This window comes from Protopterus annectens, chromosome 4.part0, assembly GCF_019279795.1.
Source record: "Protopterus annectens isolate FY-2018-M chromosome 4.part0, PAN1.0, whole genome shotgun sequence".
NCBI lineage: Eukaryota > Metazoa > Chordata > Ceratodontiformes > Protopteridae > Protopterus > Protopterus annectens.
In genome coordinates this window covers 842,908,473-842,925,111 of record NC_056733.1, presented here as the reverse complement: position 1 = coordinate 842,925,111, position 16,639 = coordinate 842,908,473, and the positions used below count along the sequence as shown (strand labels likewise).

The 16,639-nt window shown below is 40.4% G+C and overlaps 1 protein-coding gene across 1 annotated transcript in view; it reads right to left on the bottom strand.

Annotated features, from left to right (window-relative positions):
- The window catches only part of CFAP52 (cilia and flagella associated protein 52), a 788,965-nt gene that overhangs the window by 632,074 nt on the left and 140,252 nt on the right, over positions 1-16,639 (bottom strand). The window contains exon 4 of the mRNA XM_044068790.1: positions 13,793-13,921. Coding sequence (XP_043924725.1) covers positions 13,793-13,921 — 129 coding nt within the window. The remainder of the gene's footprint in view (positions 1-13,792; positions 13,922-16,639) is intronic.

Here is a 16,639-nt window from a genome sequence, read left to right as displayed (position 1 = left end):
TGTCCCTGCATGTCTGCAAAACATATTTAGCATGCTTCTCATCCCTAATTGCACAAAAATGTATTCAACATAATTAACAATATTTTTATAATTCCTACTCTAGACTTTCACCAAAGAATTAAATGCTGATACAGTAGCATTAAATACACGCATAAACAGGGAACAGCTCTACTAGGTAGGTCCAGTGAATGAAGAGAACTGCATAAATATACATGACTGACATGCCTGACATCACCACCAAGTCAGGCTATCATCATAGAGTTTATGGGTGCTCATTTGTCCAGTGAAGCGCCACATAGCTACCACTTGTGGTCATCATAAAGTGGGGTGGAAAGGGGCAGATATGATGCAGAAAATAGGAGAGTAGCAAGCAATGAAAAACACATGGAGTAACCATAAAGTATGACAAGTGGAGAAGAAGGCCAATTTTGTTTTTGTGGAGTGAGACCCATTAGCAATATGTAAAGATGAAGGGTAGATGAAGATGTAGTAGTTAAAGAGTCATTGTTGAAGGAATAAAGGATGAATAGGAGGTAGCATGCAAAGACAAATAAACATATAAGGTAGACACAGCCAGTTGTCGTACACACATTACACATACAAAAGGTAAGGAGATAGTGCAGTGATGGTGTACAAAGGTGAACGTAATGATGACACACCAGCATTCAACACCTGAATTACCAAAGAAACTGAGTGAACAAAAATACAAGAAATATGTGACCTTGCACTTATCTATTAAAACTCAGCAACAAAAAAAGTGATTCATTGATGTTAATCAAATCAAATGCAGTGCGTTCCATATTTTTTTCAGTTCAATTCAACATTACTATTAAAAGTAGGGTAATTTATTGGTGCACTATTTTAACCCAATTATCAGTGCCAATATTGTTTTCTCTGTTGTAAGTCACTGATTTTTCTTTTACTTTTATAATACATAGCAGCACACATGATTGGACTGTATTTTTTTAAATAAATTAATATGTAAATAATTGTTTCTCTTTTGTTCATGGGAGGGGGGAGGTACACACCAGCAGAGTCAAGATAGGCATTTTTGAAATTTTTGACATGCTGAGCCCAAAAGGTTCGCCATTCACTGAGACAGTGTATGGATACAGAGAGTCAGAAGGTGGTGACCTCATGATGTTGAGAGGTGGACAATAAACAAGGTATTGGGAAAGACACGTAAGGAAGAGGAAGACCTGATTGGGCACAGGGCAAAGTACATAGACAGATGCCAAGTTAGTTCTGAACACAATGCGCTGTGCCATCAGTCATCTCTGCAGATGATGTCATGAGCAGACTGTGTCCCCAGTGGTCTGATAGTCAGGGCTTGCCAGTCACATACTTTAACAAGCCATGGCAAAAGGCAATCCACGGTGCTGAGGTGGGCATCCGATTGTTTGTGTACCTTGTTAGATACCAATTTCTGCAGGTGATTCAAAGAGATGACAGGATTCTTCTGAGGGCCCTTGCCCTCAAAGGCCAACAGTGATCCCTCAAGTCATCTTCAGCAGTGTGACCTCCATCACACTGCTGATAAGCAGACTTGATGACCACTGGTAATGCAGTGTTAGAAAGTTACTATCACGTTGTCAAACTTTTAAAAGTTTGAACGTCATATGGTCGACACCATATGATCGAACTTTTAAAAGTTTGAATGTTTCAACGGAGATCCCCATACAGTGTGGTAATGGAAGTTTTCCATTATCTGCACTGTGGTGCAATCTCGGAGTTGGCATATTTAAAGAGTGGGGGGGGGGGTTGGGGGGTGCAGGGTGCTTAAGGTTTCAGGTAGGTTTTTTTCTGTTTTTTTTTTTGTTTTTTTTTTGATTTTCGAACTTTTAAGAGTTGGAACATATGGTCTCGACCATATGCTATTCGAACTTTTAAAAGTGTGATTATCTGATATAGACCCAGTGTTAGAGGCTTCGGTTGGGAGAAGTTGAGGTGACCTCTGTCAGTTCACCACCTTTACCACAACTGGACCTGCAGAAGGATGGGAAAAAGAGAACAAATCAGTGCACACATACAGTGCAGTTTTGCAGTCAAATTGCATATGCTGCACACTGTTGGGAGATGCACTCACACAACCTATAACATCCTGCCACATTGAGTACATGCAATCTCTCTTTCTTCCACTGCTTTAAACAAATTATGCACATCTCAGTACACAAGTGTAGTAAGAAAGAAAAAATGTGCACAGTACATGTCCATCCCTCACTCTCTCTCTTTCCCTCTCTGTCTTCCTAATATCTGCCTCTCATTACTGAAGTAAGTGAGGATGCCACCTGAACAGGTTGCTATACTAATGTTAGTACTGCACACCAGAATGGATGATGCCTGCAGCATCACTCTCTATTCTGGAAAGCTCATGCTAGGCATCAACCTTACACAAGGCACTACTGCACTGCCAGAGAATTTGTTTAGCAAAGGTTATATGCAAGAAAAATAAATATATGTTGCTATCCCTGACTGACCATGATAGAGCCTTGCAGTTCACAGAACTGTGGAAACCATATATCCTCACTCTGATTCACTTGAGGATAAAAATAGTATACAGTATCCTTGCAGATTAATTCATATTTAGACATCATGCAATGTGCAATTTAATAATACAATGGCATGCTACCAAATATGCAAAGCACAGTACCATATCAAGCATGGCTAGTACAAGACAGTATGGAAAACATGATGTGTTACATCTGTGGTTCAGAGACAGTGACACTAAATGTCCTCATTAATATAACCAACATGCTAATAAGTCCTTATTGGCATGATAGCATAGTAACAATGTAAACTTGGAGATACAAATAGCCAAAGAAGAAAAGGTGATAGAAATAGTCATGGAAGAAAATTCATCATGAAAGGTACCCTATGAGTGTACTCAACTCTTTTGATGAGAGGCAGTAACAGCAACAGGTGCCATCAGTATGTGTGAGTGGGAACGTAGCACAATGGTACATCATAGCTATATCCATCTGTGGCTGGGAGATCACACCAATTGGCACCTAGTGAAGGCCATGCCATAAGTGACATAATAACCACCATACACAGGATAAATCAAGGAAACTCAGAGTAAGAGGAGTGTAACAGAAAGTACTTAGCAGAACATGGAGGCAACATGTACAAGCAGGAAGGGATGGAGGAAGTCCATGCATTGTTACAGTATACATACACACACACACACACACACACACACATATATATATATATATATATATATATATATATATGATAGGAATGTGCTGAGGAACTTGCTAACCAGCTGCAGAGTGAGGGTAAGGAACATAATGGCCACAGGGACTCCTATAACCTGCTTGATACGCACTCCGACTAATATGTGTAACATCCAGATGTACAGGACTTGTCAATGTCTCCCAAGGGAGGCATGTACTGGAAAAGCTCACCATCCTGGAGACAAATGTATTACTACGTCCTTTATACACATTCTATGCACCTCTACAGAAAATGTGTCGCTAAGCAGCTGTGACAGGAAGTTGTGTAGAATGTGAATACTGTGAGTTGCCATAATTGGTCTCTGCAATAGGTGTAACAAAGAGCAACTGATAAGATACTCCATGCAAAGGAAAAGGCACAGTGTATTGCAAGGACGTGTCCACCACAAGAGAAGACTACCAATACAGAAATGGCTTAAGAGATGGAATAGTTTCTGGTATACTTGTCTGGGAAGGGGGGTGGACCCTCACACCCAAGAGTGACTTGCATGTGGCAGCTATGCTAGCAATGACCATATAAGTATCAATAGTGGATGCACCAGTTTAATATTATGTGCTACCTGTCCATACTGCACTGTGTACTGAAAATGTGATGGGACTTATTTACCAAGAGCCTTCTGCATGTCTATCATTTTGGGTATCTTTGGGTTGCAACTGCAACAATGCTCACATTAAAGTATGTATGTCTCCATATGCCATACAGATAACTTTTTATCTATCACTATAAATTTCACAGGATAGAAGTATAGGAATATATGTGAGTGCTGCCAAATGTATCATGTTTAATACCCCACCATTGATCCCCATAGTTATGTTGGTGCCAGTATGGTACTGTAGTGTGCATCTCCTCACATCCAATCCCTGTAGTAACATTGGTTCTGGTATGACACTTCTGTAGTGTGCATCTCCTCACATCCAATCCCTGTAGTAACATTGGTTCTGGTATGACACTTAAAGCAATAATCCCTGGTGTCTGGTGGTTCTCCCCACCCCCTGATTAACATCATGATTTATGTGCCATGACAGTACTTCACTTTTTCCCTGGCAGTCTAGTGCCCCCCCCCTCCTTTCCTACTGGTCCCGGTAGAAATGTTGGTGCCAGTATGTCACTTTAAGGATGAATCCCTAGTGTCTAGTGTATTCTTCAATGTCCCTGTCACTATTTGAAAGCTGGTTCCATTATGGCACTTTAAAGTTAAGCCCTGGTGTTTAGTGCCCCCCCCCCCACACACACACACCCTGTTTGTGTTCAGGGATTAAACACAGTCTTTTGGCCATGCTCACTACCATGACATGGTGGGCATGGCTGAGCTGATCTACATAACCTATAAAACTAGCCCCCAGTGTAGCACTAGTGAATTTTGAGTTCAGGCATTTAGGTCATGAGATATTTCCTTTTGAACTACAATGCTAAAACCAGAAGGTAGCAACACTGATTTGCTGTATATTTATAGGCTGAATATTTCCTGTTACGGAACAGAAAGGAACATTTAGTTTGTACAGAGCTTTGCACATATAATCAAAAAATGCAGTTCTGTTGAAAATGTATTCCAAGGAATAGAACAACATGAGAATTCAGTACTAAGGGGAAAGAGGGAGATGTGCCCAGCTACAATGAAGTGAGAGAGGCACAGTTAAACCTGCTTATTAGAGGTGTGTCCTAGCAAAACGCAGGGGCAATTACTTTCAGGAATCATGATCTAGATAGAATAGCAGGCATATACAAGGGACATGGGAGATGCCTGCATGATCCAAACATAATTAATTATCATAGAAGTATATAATTATTTATGGCAAGTTTGTTATTTATGCTTTTCTCAATTACTTTTCCATAATGCAGTCTTCCATAACATCATCTGTGGCACATTGAGGTCTGACACAATCATCCTACAATAGATGCAGATAGGACAAATACAAGAATAGAGTCAGACATGCAAAAAAGGAAGCAATACAGGAAAGCATCCCTAAGTAAAGTCTATATCTGGAAATGATACTGGGCAAGAAAGTTTGATTGGTCAAGGCATAAGGCAGGTTGTTAAAGGGGAAGTGTTCTCCACGGGCAGTGCCATTAATTTATTACATTGAGTGCAGATATCTGCATTGCTCTCATACTGTGCAGGTTGGGAATATCCATAACTGTCCCAGCTGTATTTGCTCCAGCCAGGTATAAAGCAGAAGTTTGGACTAAACAAATAAATGGACTGCTGTGTGTGATAGATAGAGCACTTGGAAGCCACTGGCCATGCTGCTAGGCAGCTTTGCAGAGATAAGAACAGGACAACTGTAGCTATTTGTTTTAATAGTTACAGCTCCTCAGAGTCAGATTTGTTTTCTCCATGTTGCAGAAATGAAGACAGAGCAGCTGCACCAATTTATTTTAATAGATACAGGTTGTCAGAGTCTAGTTTTTGTTCTCTGCTTTGTGGAGTTGGTCAAGAATCAAATTGTATTATCTGGCATTACTGACTGACAAAAATCCTCAGTGATTTAACAGAAAATAAAAAATTGTACAAGGGACAGAGCAAAAATATGATGAAGACCATGTGCTTTCTGCAAATCTCTGCACAGTTGAAAGGTATAGTTACCAGCAGTGTGGTCAGTCATATTGTCAGTAAGCATACCATTCAACTATCCATAGTTTTGCAGAATCCTCCTGATTTCTTGCTCATATATTACTCTGTCCCTCGTAAAAAAAAAATAGTTATGTACTCACCATAATGCTCCATCTGTGTTGCCCATTTTCATTCTTCCTCAACTGTTGGCCTCAGATCTGATCCTGGGATCTGACTCGGCTGCTTCTTCCAGAGCATGGAACACTTGAACTCTCAAGCTCCTCCCTTTACCCATAATGCCCTAGTCACCTTACATACCTCAGATCTAGTTTGCTGCCCATAGATCAATAGAATAGTGGAAAATAAAGAAAGAATGGAATCAGGATCTCAAACAAAGAACAGAAGTTCCTGTAATATCCTTCAATTTTTCCAAGAGTAAAATAAGGAGGGGGTGAGTCGGTGGGAAGTTGAGGAAGAATGAGAATGAACAAAACAGATGGAACATTATAGTGAGTACATGACTTTTTTATCTGATGTTGTCAGTTTCATTCATTCCTCAACTGTTGGGACAGAGCTCCCAGCTACCTAAATCCTGGGAGTACTCTAAGGAAGAATATTCCCGAGCACAGCTAAGACAAAGACTGCTCTTCCCCTAGACACCAGGTCCAATTTGTAATGAACAATAAAAGTATGAGGATTAACCCAAGTTGCAGCTGCACAAATATCATCCAAGGAAATTTTAGACAAAAAGGCTGATGAAGTCGCCATTGACTTAGCGGAATGGCCTTTTGGTGGTGTTGGTAAAGACAAACCCATGTTTTCATAAACAAAGATAATACAATAAGTCAACCATTTGGCCAAAGTCCATTTAGAAACTGGTCTGTCTAATTTTGATTCAGAAAACAAAACAAATAATTATTTAGATTTCCTCAAATCTTTGGTTCTGTGAAGGTAGAAACGTAACTGTCTGTGAAAATCCAACAGGTGTTGACATATATTCTCCTTTAACTGAGAAATTTGGAAAGAAGACTGGAAATATGACAACCTTATTAATATTAGATTCCAATACCACCTTAGGTGGAAAGGAAGGATTAGTCCATAGAGATACTTGATCCTTGTGAAAAAAAATAAATAAGGAGGTTTAGAAGAAAGAGCCTGAAGTTCAGACACTTTTCTGACAGAAGTAATAGCAACTAAGAAAATAATCTTCCAGGTCAAACATTTTAGTTCAGACTTAGCTGATGGTTCAAATTGGGATTGGGTTAAGGCTTGAACAACAACATTTAAATCCCAAGGAAGAGTAGGAACCTTTAGAGGAGGTCTAAATAAATATGTTCCTCTTAAAAGGGCTTAGCAAAGCTTGGATGAAGCTAAGGTATTGTTATTTACTCCTAAATGAAAGCTAGAAATGGATGCTAATTGTACTCTAATAATTGAGGAGCTCCTTCATTGAAAATCCTAGCTAAAAAGTCAAGAACCTTAGAAATGGGTGCAGAAAATGGATCTAAATTCTTTTTATGCACCCAAAAAACAAATCTTTTCCATTTACTTTTGGAAACTTTTCTAGTGGAAGCTTTGTGGGATGGTAATAGAATATGACAGCCTGGGCTGTCTAGCAATCAGTGGAAATGGAGAAGCCATCTTGCCAACCTGAGACCTGAAATGTCCAGATGAATCATGTCTGTCAGGTGAGACAGTAGGTCTGGAGTTGGATCCAGAATACAGGGTAGTTGTAGAAGATGAAGCCAAAGGAAGGGAAACCAGATCTAATGAGGCCAGTAAGGGGCAATGAGGATAATTGTGCTCTTCAACTGAGATGCTTTCTGAAAAAAAATAGGAATGAGGGGTAAAGGGAGGGTAAGCATAAAGGAGGCTGGAGGGCCGAGCATGAACTACAGTGTCCCTCGGGGACCACACCTCTGAGGGAATCAGAGCAAAGAACCTGCTGTACTTGCTGTTGTGGGAAAATACAAAAAGGTCACAGCATGGTTGGTGCCACTGACAGAAAATCCTCTCTGCCACCTTCATGTTAAGAGACCACTCGTGAGGTATTAGAACAGACCTGCTTAACTTGTATGCAATTAGATTAGACTTCCAGGGATGTGCATTGCTATGAAAAAGTGATTGGAAGAAATCACCCATTGTCATACTCTCATGGATTCTCGACAGAGAGGTTAAGATCTGGTTCCCCTTGTCTGTTGATATTCCAGAACACTGGCATATTGTCCTTCTGAATTGTGATAGCACTGGTTAGGAGAGTGTCTTGGAAGGCCTCCAATGCTAGGAGGACAGCTCTCATCTCCAGAACATTGATATGTGTGTAGGCCTCTTTGGGAGACCATGTGCCTTGGACTGTCCTTCCGAAGAAATGGCCCCCACACAATCTGAGAAGCATCCATGGTCACTGTGGCCTTGGGTTGAGGAAGAAAAAAGAGGGTGGCCTTCTTGTATTTGATTGGAAAGGACCCACGATGAAAGGCAATTTTTGCAAGTTTGTGTTATTTTGACTTGACTGGATAATGGCTGCTTGAGAACAGACCACTGAGTTACAAGTGCCCATTGAAGGATTCTCATATGGTACTTTGCCAGCGATACAAAAGTGATTGCCGTTGCCATGGATTTCAAGGCTTGGAATATCAGTTGGGCTGAGAGAGAAGATCTCTGAATTATCTTTTTGACCTGGAACTGAACTGTGTGTATTCAAGACAGAAGAAGAGAAGCTATGTGAGTGACTGCATTGAGCAGAGCACCAATAAATTCCACAGTCTAAGTTGGATTGAGTTGAGATTTGTTGTAAATGACAGAAATCCCCAGATGAGAGCACAGATGGAGTATTAGTCCTGTGCTTGAATTACACGATGCCAGGTTGGGGGGGTCAGGAGCCAGTCATCCAGATATGGAACCACTTGGAATCCCTGCAGTCTCAATTGAGCTGCAACTACTGCCATACACTTGGTAAATACCATAGAGGCTGTGATGAAACCAAAGGGCAGTGCTCTGAATTGGTAATGACTGGCTCCAACCCAGAAGCATAGATATTTTCTGTATTATCTGTTCATTTTTATGTGGTAGAATGCATCCTGAAGATCTAGCAAGCATATGCAGTTGTCCTTGTGCAGAAACGGCAGAATGGACAGAACCATGCCCATCCAGAACTTTGTATGCTGACCAAATCAATTTAGTTTGCTGAGATCCAAGATTGTTCTCCAGTACCCTGTCTTTTTGGCATTAAAAAGAATCTTGAATAAGTTCTGGATTCTATCTCACATAGGGGACCACTTGGATGACTCTTTTTTTCTAGAGGCTTGTTTATTTCTAGTGCTGCTGCTTTCCTCTTAGTGGGTGGAACATCTGGGATTTTGTTTGATACTAGCAGGGGCAAAAGGGAAAATGGTATTGTATAACCTCTGGATATTATCCTCCACTCCCATGTATATTTTGTAATTCCTGTCCAGGGTATCTGGTGCAGGGATAAATGACACCAGAGATGGACAGTCAGGACTCCTTTCAGGAGCACTGATAGGATCTGTTAGAGAAAGTATCCTGAATCCCTGTTTATGCGGATCACCTCTACCATGGTGATGGTGTCTCCCATTTGAGTTTCCCCCTCTACTCCTTGTGGAACTGCCTTCACATGGATCTTGGAAGAGGCCCTGGGATTTTTTGAAACATGTTTTCCATTCGCCATATTGATTCCTAGAATAGGTCCATTTAGGAGTTGAAAAATGTATACCTACAACAGAGTGTTCTTCCTTCCTGCTCACACCTAGACAGCATGTCTTTAACTTTGAGGCCAAATAATGAGGTTCAGTCAAAGGGAGTATTGATGAAAGAAGATCTGAAGAATTCTGCAAAGTCACATAAGTGCATCCAGTCCTCTGATGAAAATGCCTGAACCCACAATCCAATTGGTAACTTCAGCCATGTGGAAGATAAGCCTCATAAATGGGTTTGAAAGAGACTGAAGGGTAGACAGCTGCAAGGAAATAGTATTCTCTACCTCAGAGGATATGGTTCCAGAGAAGTATTTGGAAAGTTCTTTGATCAAATCCCTCTGGAGTCTCATAAAGTGTGCCAAATAATTCAGCAACTTAAGGATGAAGGTTGATGAAGCATAGATGCGCTTCCAAAACCTGTCTAGCACCCAAGACTCCCTGTTGGGGGTGGACAGAGGAACATTGTTCTGCCAATTCCTTTTTAGTGGCTGCCGCTATGATCATGGCATCAATGGGTACTCCTTTACTCCAGTGTGGTCTATCCATAGGTGTTGCCAGGATCCTGTCTGGTCTCTTAGGGATTAGATCAGCTTTGGCTGGCTCCTTCCACACCCATTGGGAGACTAAATCTATGAGCTCATCAGTGGGTAGAGTCACCCAGGCAGTAGATGGACCAGCTCTGAAGGCCACCAGAAATGCTGATTCCTCTTGGGAAGGGTTATGAAGGGACCAGCTACACCTTTATTTTAGGAGTTCTAAAATATCTCCATCAGTGGGTGGTGATATGGGGGTCCCTTCCCCTTCATCAAAGTCAGTGACCTCAGTGACACACTCTTGTAGAAAGCCTAAGTGCCTTCTTTTGCACTTCCTCTTTCAGGAGTCCTCCTCAGTGGGGTGTTCCAGAGAGGTATCAGAAGAGATAACATTACCCTGCTGGGCAGCCTGAAGACTGGTTTAGGCTGGCTATCCTGGCGGAATGGATGACTGAGGCTCTGGACACAAAATTGAATAGGAGTGGGGAGTTGGAGCTGAGGAGGGTAGAGAAGTCTGAATTTTAGGAATAGAGAATGCTCTATCCTCTACCTCGAAGGCAGAACACCTGGGAAAAACAAAAACCAATGGATCTGACAAGGCAGCTTTATGGACTCTCAGCTCCTGCCACCCACAGACAAACTACTCGAGGAGGGGGTCAGAACTGAACTGTCTAGCTCTGAAGCTCCAAGGTGTACAGACATGTCTAACAACTTCAGAGTTGAATCTAACATTCTGGAGCCACTGCCAATGCTACAGCTCTGAGAGTCATTCAGCTTCGAAATACTTGGGGCCAGAGAGCTCAGAGACACCATCAGATCCGAGGCATATGACTCGAGGGCATTCAGATCTGATGACTCTGAAACCAAAGATCAGATTTGAGAAGGAGCTAATATCGGAGATGTGAGCTGGAAGAACTCCCATTTGTATCTGCATCCTAAGAAACTTCCTCATCATCCTGTCCACATCTGCTTTGGACAGGCTCCTGGAAGACTGAGTGGATGAGGCCATGGACAAGGGTCTTGACTGGTGACGGGGAGACTGCTTCAAAAAAGGTGATGGAGGCCAAGAGGTAATCATCTCTGATATTAATTAAGGAGACTAGATCGGGGATAATTTATTGGCTCTACACCTCAGATCAGAAGTACTTGGATCAATTTTTTAGGTTATTTCAAGGGCGGCTCTAAGGATGGAGCTGAAGTAGAAGCCAATGTCCATTCAGGAGATATCTTACAAGATTCTTTAGAAAGAGAATCTCATTTTTTCTCTAACCTTTTAGGAATTCCAGTCCCAGAAGCCATAGATGGAGGTTTTGCCCCTAAGTTATAGTTTATTTTTATGATTAATTAAAGCTCGGGAGTTAAATCCCTTATAAATGTCGCAGTCCGGATCCAAATGAGTTGGTCCCAAACAGTGAACACACTTGGAATGTGCATTTGAATAAGATATTTTTTGGTTGCATGCCACACATTTTTTAAATCCTGAAAGCTTATCAAGCATATTTATTTAAATACTAGAAGAAAGAAGGAATAAGAAAAATTTTTTTTTTTGAAGATAGTGGGAAGAACTAAAAATTAGTAACAATGATAAAGGAAGAGTACTAAAAGGAACTAAAAAGGGACAGAATACCAGCTATGGTAACAAAGAATACTCTAAAGAGTAAACAGGATATGTTTACAAATTTTTATATAAAAGGGCTGAAGGGAGGAAAAAGATAAAGGTATAATAATTCTAATAAGTATAGTAGCTATAACAGTTATAGAAGGAATAGCTAAACTCACAAAAATTCAAAGGCCCACTCAAGAGTTTGCAGTCTACATCCAAATGCTGTGGTGGCAAACAAGATCTGAGATATGTAAGGAGACTAGGGCATTATGGGTAAAGGGAAGAGCTCGAGAGTTCAAGTGTTTCACTCTCTGGAAGAAGCGGTCAAGTTGGATCCAAGGATCGGATCTGAATGCAACAGTTGAGGAATGAATGAAAATGACAACATCAGATTATATATTTTGGATGGTGTTGTCAAAGATATCATAATGGAAAGTTTGTCCTCGCTATAATACTTTAGCAGAGAGATTTGCTTCTATTGGGATGTGCTCGATTTACGATGGCATGCTGACTGGGCTGTCCAATCAGTGTGCATATTTTTGAATGCTAATGACCCTTTATTTTATAATTTAAATTAACCAACCTCCAGTCCTAAACTTACCTGTCTCTTATTTTTCAACAGCAATCACCTTTTCAAAAAGTTACGCAAATAATGTTTTACTAAGTTTTTTATAATGTTTACTGACCTAAACTGCAATTTTACTTTTTGTCTTAATGAAATCCCAACTGTGTAATAAAACAACAGAACAAAATTAGAAAAGTCACTGAACTCAGTCTACATTATACATAATGCTGCTTTTATTTCTATCAAAAACTAAAAAATACTTTTTCATTAATTAAAGCTGTCATCAACAATGGAGGCACACCAATAAATTTTGAAACAGCTATCAAAAAAAGAATGTCTGCCAGCTGTTTACTCACCACTACAAATGAACTGCAGCATGCACCTTCTTGTAGTTAAAGGCTTCTTACATGTTCAGGTCTCTCTGGCCACATCCACATATACTCTGAACTCCTTCTAATTCTGAAATGCCAAGCAGTAGAAAACTGGCACGTATGGTGCAACCTGCTTTTCATCATTGTGATGTGTTTTATGCTGTGTTTGCACAGGTATACCTAATATCCCCACTGTCTGCCTAACTCAGCTCCTTACCACCTTGCTCCATAACCTGGCTCTGCAACTTGACAGATTGTCTTCTTCCTTATCAGTTATTTTTTTTTCAACTCATTATGGTCCCCCTGGATGAAGTTTAGTAATAAAATGTGAAACAGTCATGGTAAGTGTATCTGAATCAGTCATGTTCATGTTAATTACTTCTGTCATTTCCCTTAATCCTCCTTGCACTGGGATCCTTCACATCTCTCTCAATTCTAATACAAAATGTAATTAGTAAGAACAGTAGGGACATTTCTTCACCTAAATTGTTTGATAGGGATGCATTATTTTGTAATCCATCCTCATACTTACTTATTATGTTTTCTTACTATAGCACTATCTTCTCCAAAATGTCCAACATATCTTTTCTTATACTTCAAGATTTTTAAAGTAAGATATTGTTCCCTGACTGCTGAGACAAGGAGTTCCATGGCGTCCCACTTCACTACATACCATTTTAAATAATACCAAACATCACAGAAGTCTGTTGGGAATGTGGTTAAAACAAGTAAAATTTATCTATCTGCTCCATAAAGTGTAACAACCATGCTTTATCACCAAATAATTACAGTGCTACTTTAAAACTGCAATCTTAAACTTTTTGTCTGTTAAAAACAATCTATACTAATATTTTAATAGATTTATTTATGGGTTATGCAGTAGTATTTATGGCAATGTTTGGCGGTTAAAGCCTAATCTAATAAAGTTTTAGCCCACATTATGCTATAAATGAGAAAGCAATACTATTGCATTTTATTTACCAAAATCAGTAAGGTATTTATTCAGAAAAGAAAAAGCCGTAAAATGTACATAATCCATCTGATGAGCAGAAAAATGAGATTAACTGCAATTTCAAAGCAATAAAGATGAGTTTTTGTAGATCAGAAAACATAAGCCAGTATAGAGATCCTTAACCGTTACAGCAATGTTGATTGGAATAACAGAGCTGAATGCTTTTAAGCAATTTTTTCAAAATATATTTAGAAAGGCACTTACTTCCCTGCAGTGATGAAGCAATCATCACTGTGATTTGAGAATGTCACCGTTAGAGTATTTCCTGCACTGGCAGCTGAAGCAGAACTACCACAGATAGCTTCCTTACTTGCTATGTTCCACATCACAGCACTGCGAAGAAAAGTGAGGTATTAGAAATGTCATTCAAATTATTACAGTTCTTAAAGGTTATTTAGTTTATACAAAGAAAAAAAAGGTTATTTAGTTTTTACAAAGAAAAGAAAAAGAAAAAGAAATAAAGTATCTAAAGTAAGTCAGGGAACGTGTTACAAGTTACTTAAAAGTGAAAAAGTGACAGTATATAATGGGCACACAAATTTGAAACAGATGATTCCATCATGTCTTTCAGTGCAAAAGTGGTAAAACATTAAATAGTTCATGGTGAGCAATCATTGGGCAATAAACAATATATATATATATATATATATATATATATGTCTAATACCATTTCTCTGAACACATATACTGGCCAATACAGTTATAGTCTAGAATGCAGAATGCTCATAAAATGAATGCAGAAATTAGGTGTGCACATGCAGACACAGACTCAAACACACACACACACACACACACACACACACACACACACACACACACACACACACTCTGCATGTTCTGTCACAGAAATGTTCATAGGTTCATAGGTTCATAGGATGATACTAGGCTATAAGCCTAGCCAAGAATTTTGACCATGTTCCGTCAAAGTCAGCACCTGTATCCCCTGTCCAGCAGGGACATAGGTGGGATCCCAGGGGTATATTTTCTGTTTCCCATCCAGTCGTCCAGGTTCCTCTTAAAGAAGGCTAGAGAGGTACTCTGCTTGACATAGACAGCATCTATTCCACAGATGCTGGAGTCTTTGGGACACAAATCTATCCTGCCAACAAGTTCTATTAATGTCAAAGACCAGGTTAAGGCTTTACATGCAGGTTCCGTGAAGGGAGTTTGACTTATGGATATGCAGCAACTCCATCAAGACTGGGTCTGAGATGGCCTTATATGCCAGACACAGGTCACCTCTGAGCAGTCTGTATGAGCTTGAGTAAAGGGACAGTGTTTTTCACCTTTCTGTATAGGATAGGTGCTTGAGACCTTGGCTTTTCCTAGTCAGTAACCTCTGTTGTCTCTCCAGCTGCTGCATATGCTTGGCAAGGTACATGCCGAAGGGGGCATTGTACTCGATAATGGGTCTGATAAGGGAGAAATTCAGGGAAGCTATGACTCCCTTGTTCCTGGATGAAATACCCTTATTTATGAGGTGGGCCAAGTAGAAAGTCTTCCGTACAATAGAGTCAAAATAGTGGTAAAAAGTCAGGCTGCGATCAAACTAGGTACCCAAGTCCCTCACAACTGATTGCATGCTTAATACATTGTTATTAATATTTTAATTGGTGGTGATGCCATTTTCCCAAAGGGGATAATGATGCATTTCTTCGCATTCAATTTGAGGCCATGCTTCTGGCACCAGTCATTAATTTGGGTAAGGCTGTCTTGGAGGATGTTCACATCACTATGGGAATTTAAGACAGTTCACAGCTTGCAGTCATCTGCAAACTTGGTCAGCCACAGACCACTGGTTTTGGCTTGCACCTCAGAAAAGTATATCCCAAACAGTAGAGGTACCATGACCGATCCTTGGTGTACACAGCTCGTTGTGGGTTTATTACTATAGGTGGCTTGCCATATTTTGACTGAGTGGGTTCTATCAATGAGCCAGTTAGCTACCCATCTGGTAGCATACGTGTTGATACCTAGCTGGGAGAGTTTATCTATTATGCCCTATTGGGGAATAGTGTGAAAGGCTTTGGCTAGGTCAAGGTAGGCAATGTGCACCATTTTCCCCTCGTCCATGACTTTGGTGACTGTTTCAAAAAAGTCGACCAAGTTTAACAGGCATGATCACCCTTTGACAAAGCCAAACTGTGTGGGGTCAAGCTTTTAGAGGTTGATAATGTCCTTTTTATAAGATCAATGGTAATGCATTCCATGGCCTTGCAAATCAGGCTAGTTAGGCTGATGGGCCTATAATTGCCTGGGTCAGTGGATGCTCCACCTTTGTGTAGAGGGATGACAGTAGCTGTCCTCCATTCAGCTGGGACAAAGACGGTACTCAGGCTTTGGTTGAATAGGATGCCTAATGGAGCTGAGAGCTCATGCCTGAGTTCATGTAGGATACAGCCAGGGATGTTATCATGTCCCATGTAGACTGTATTTTTTGCCTTTGAGAGGGCATTAGAGACCTGCTCTCTGGTAATGAGGGGAGGGGGACAGGTGCTGGGGATGTCCTGGTTTACTGATGGGGGGACAGGGGGTTGAAGTTTTCACCGAACCTGTCTGCCAGGAGGTTGGCTATATCTATGGCATTTGTATATGTGGTGTTATTGACCACCAGTTCAGAGCAGATCTGGGTGTTACCTTTGAGATTACAGACATATATAAAGAAGGCTTTGTGATTGTCCTTAGTGGATGTGGCCAATTTGGACTCAAAGTTAGCCTTAGAGGATTTCACCAATGACCTTATTTGCTTGTTCAGACAAATGAGGGATTACTTCCAATTTGGCACCTGCTCCTTCTTGGTCCTGGACAGCAATTGTTTCCTTTTATTATAGAGTTTGTTTATTGCTGCTGTCTATCAGATAGCTTACTCTTTCTTGAGGAAGATGATTTGATCCTGTCAGGTATTGCTGAGTCCATACGGCTATGTATGTGCTCATATAGCTTTTTGGTGTAGGCTTGGACATTATTGCTAGTCCCAACTGAAGTGATGGTGGCTGTGAAGCTGCTTACACCTGCTCTGAGGAGATTGTAGTCAGCTTTGGAAAAGTTTTT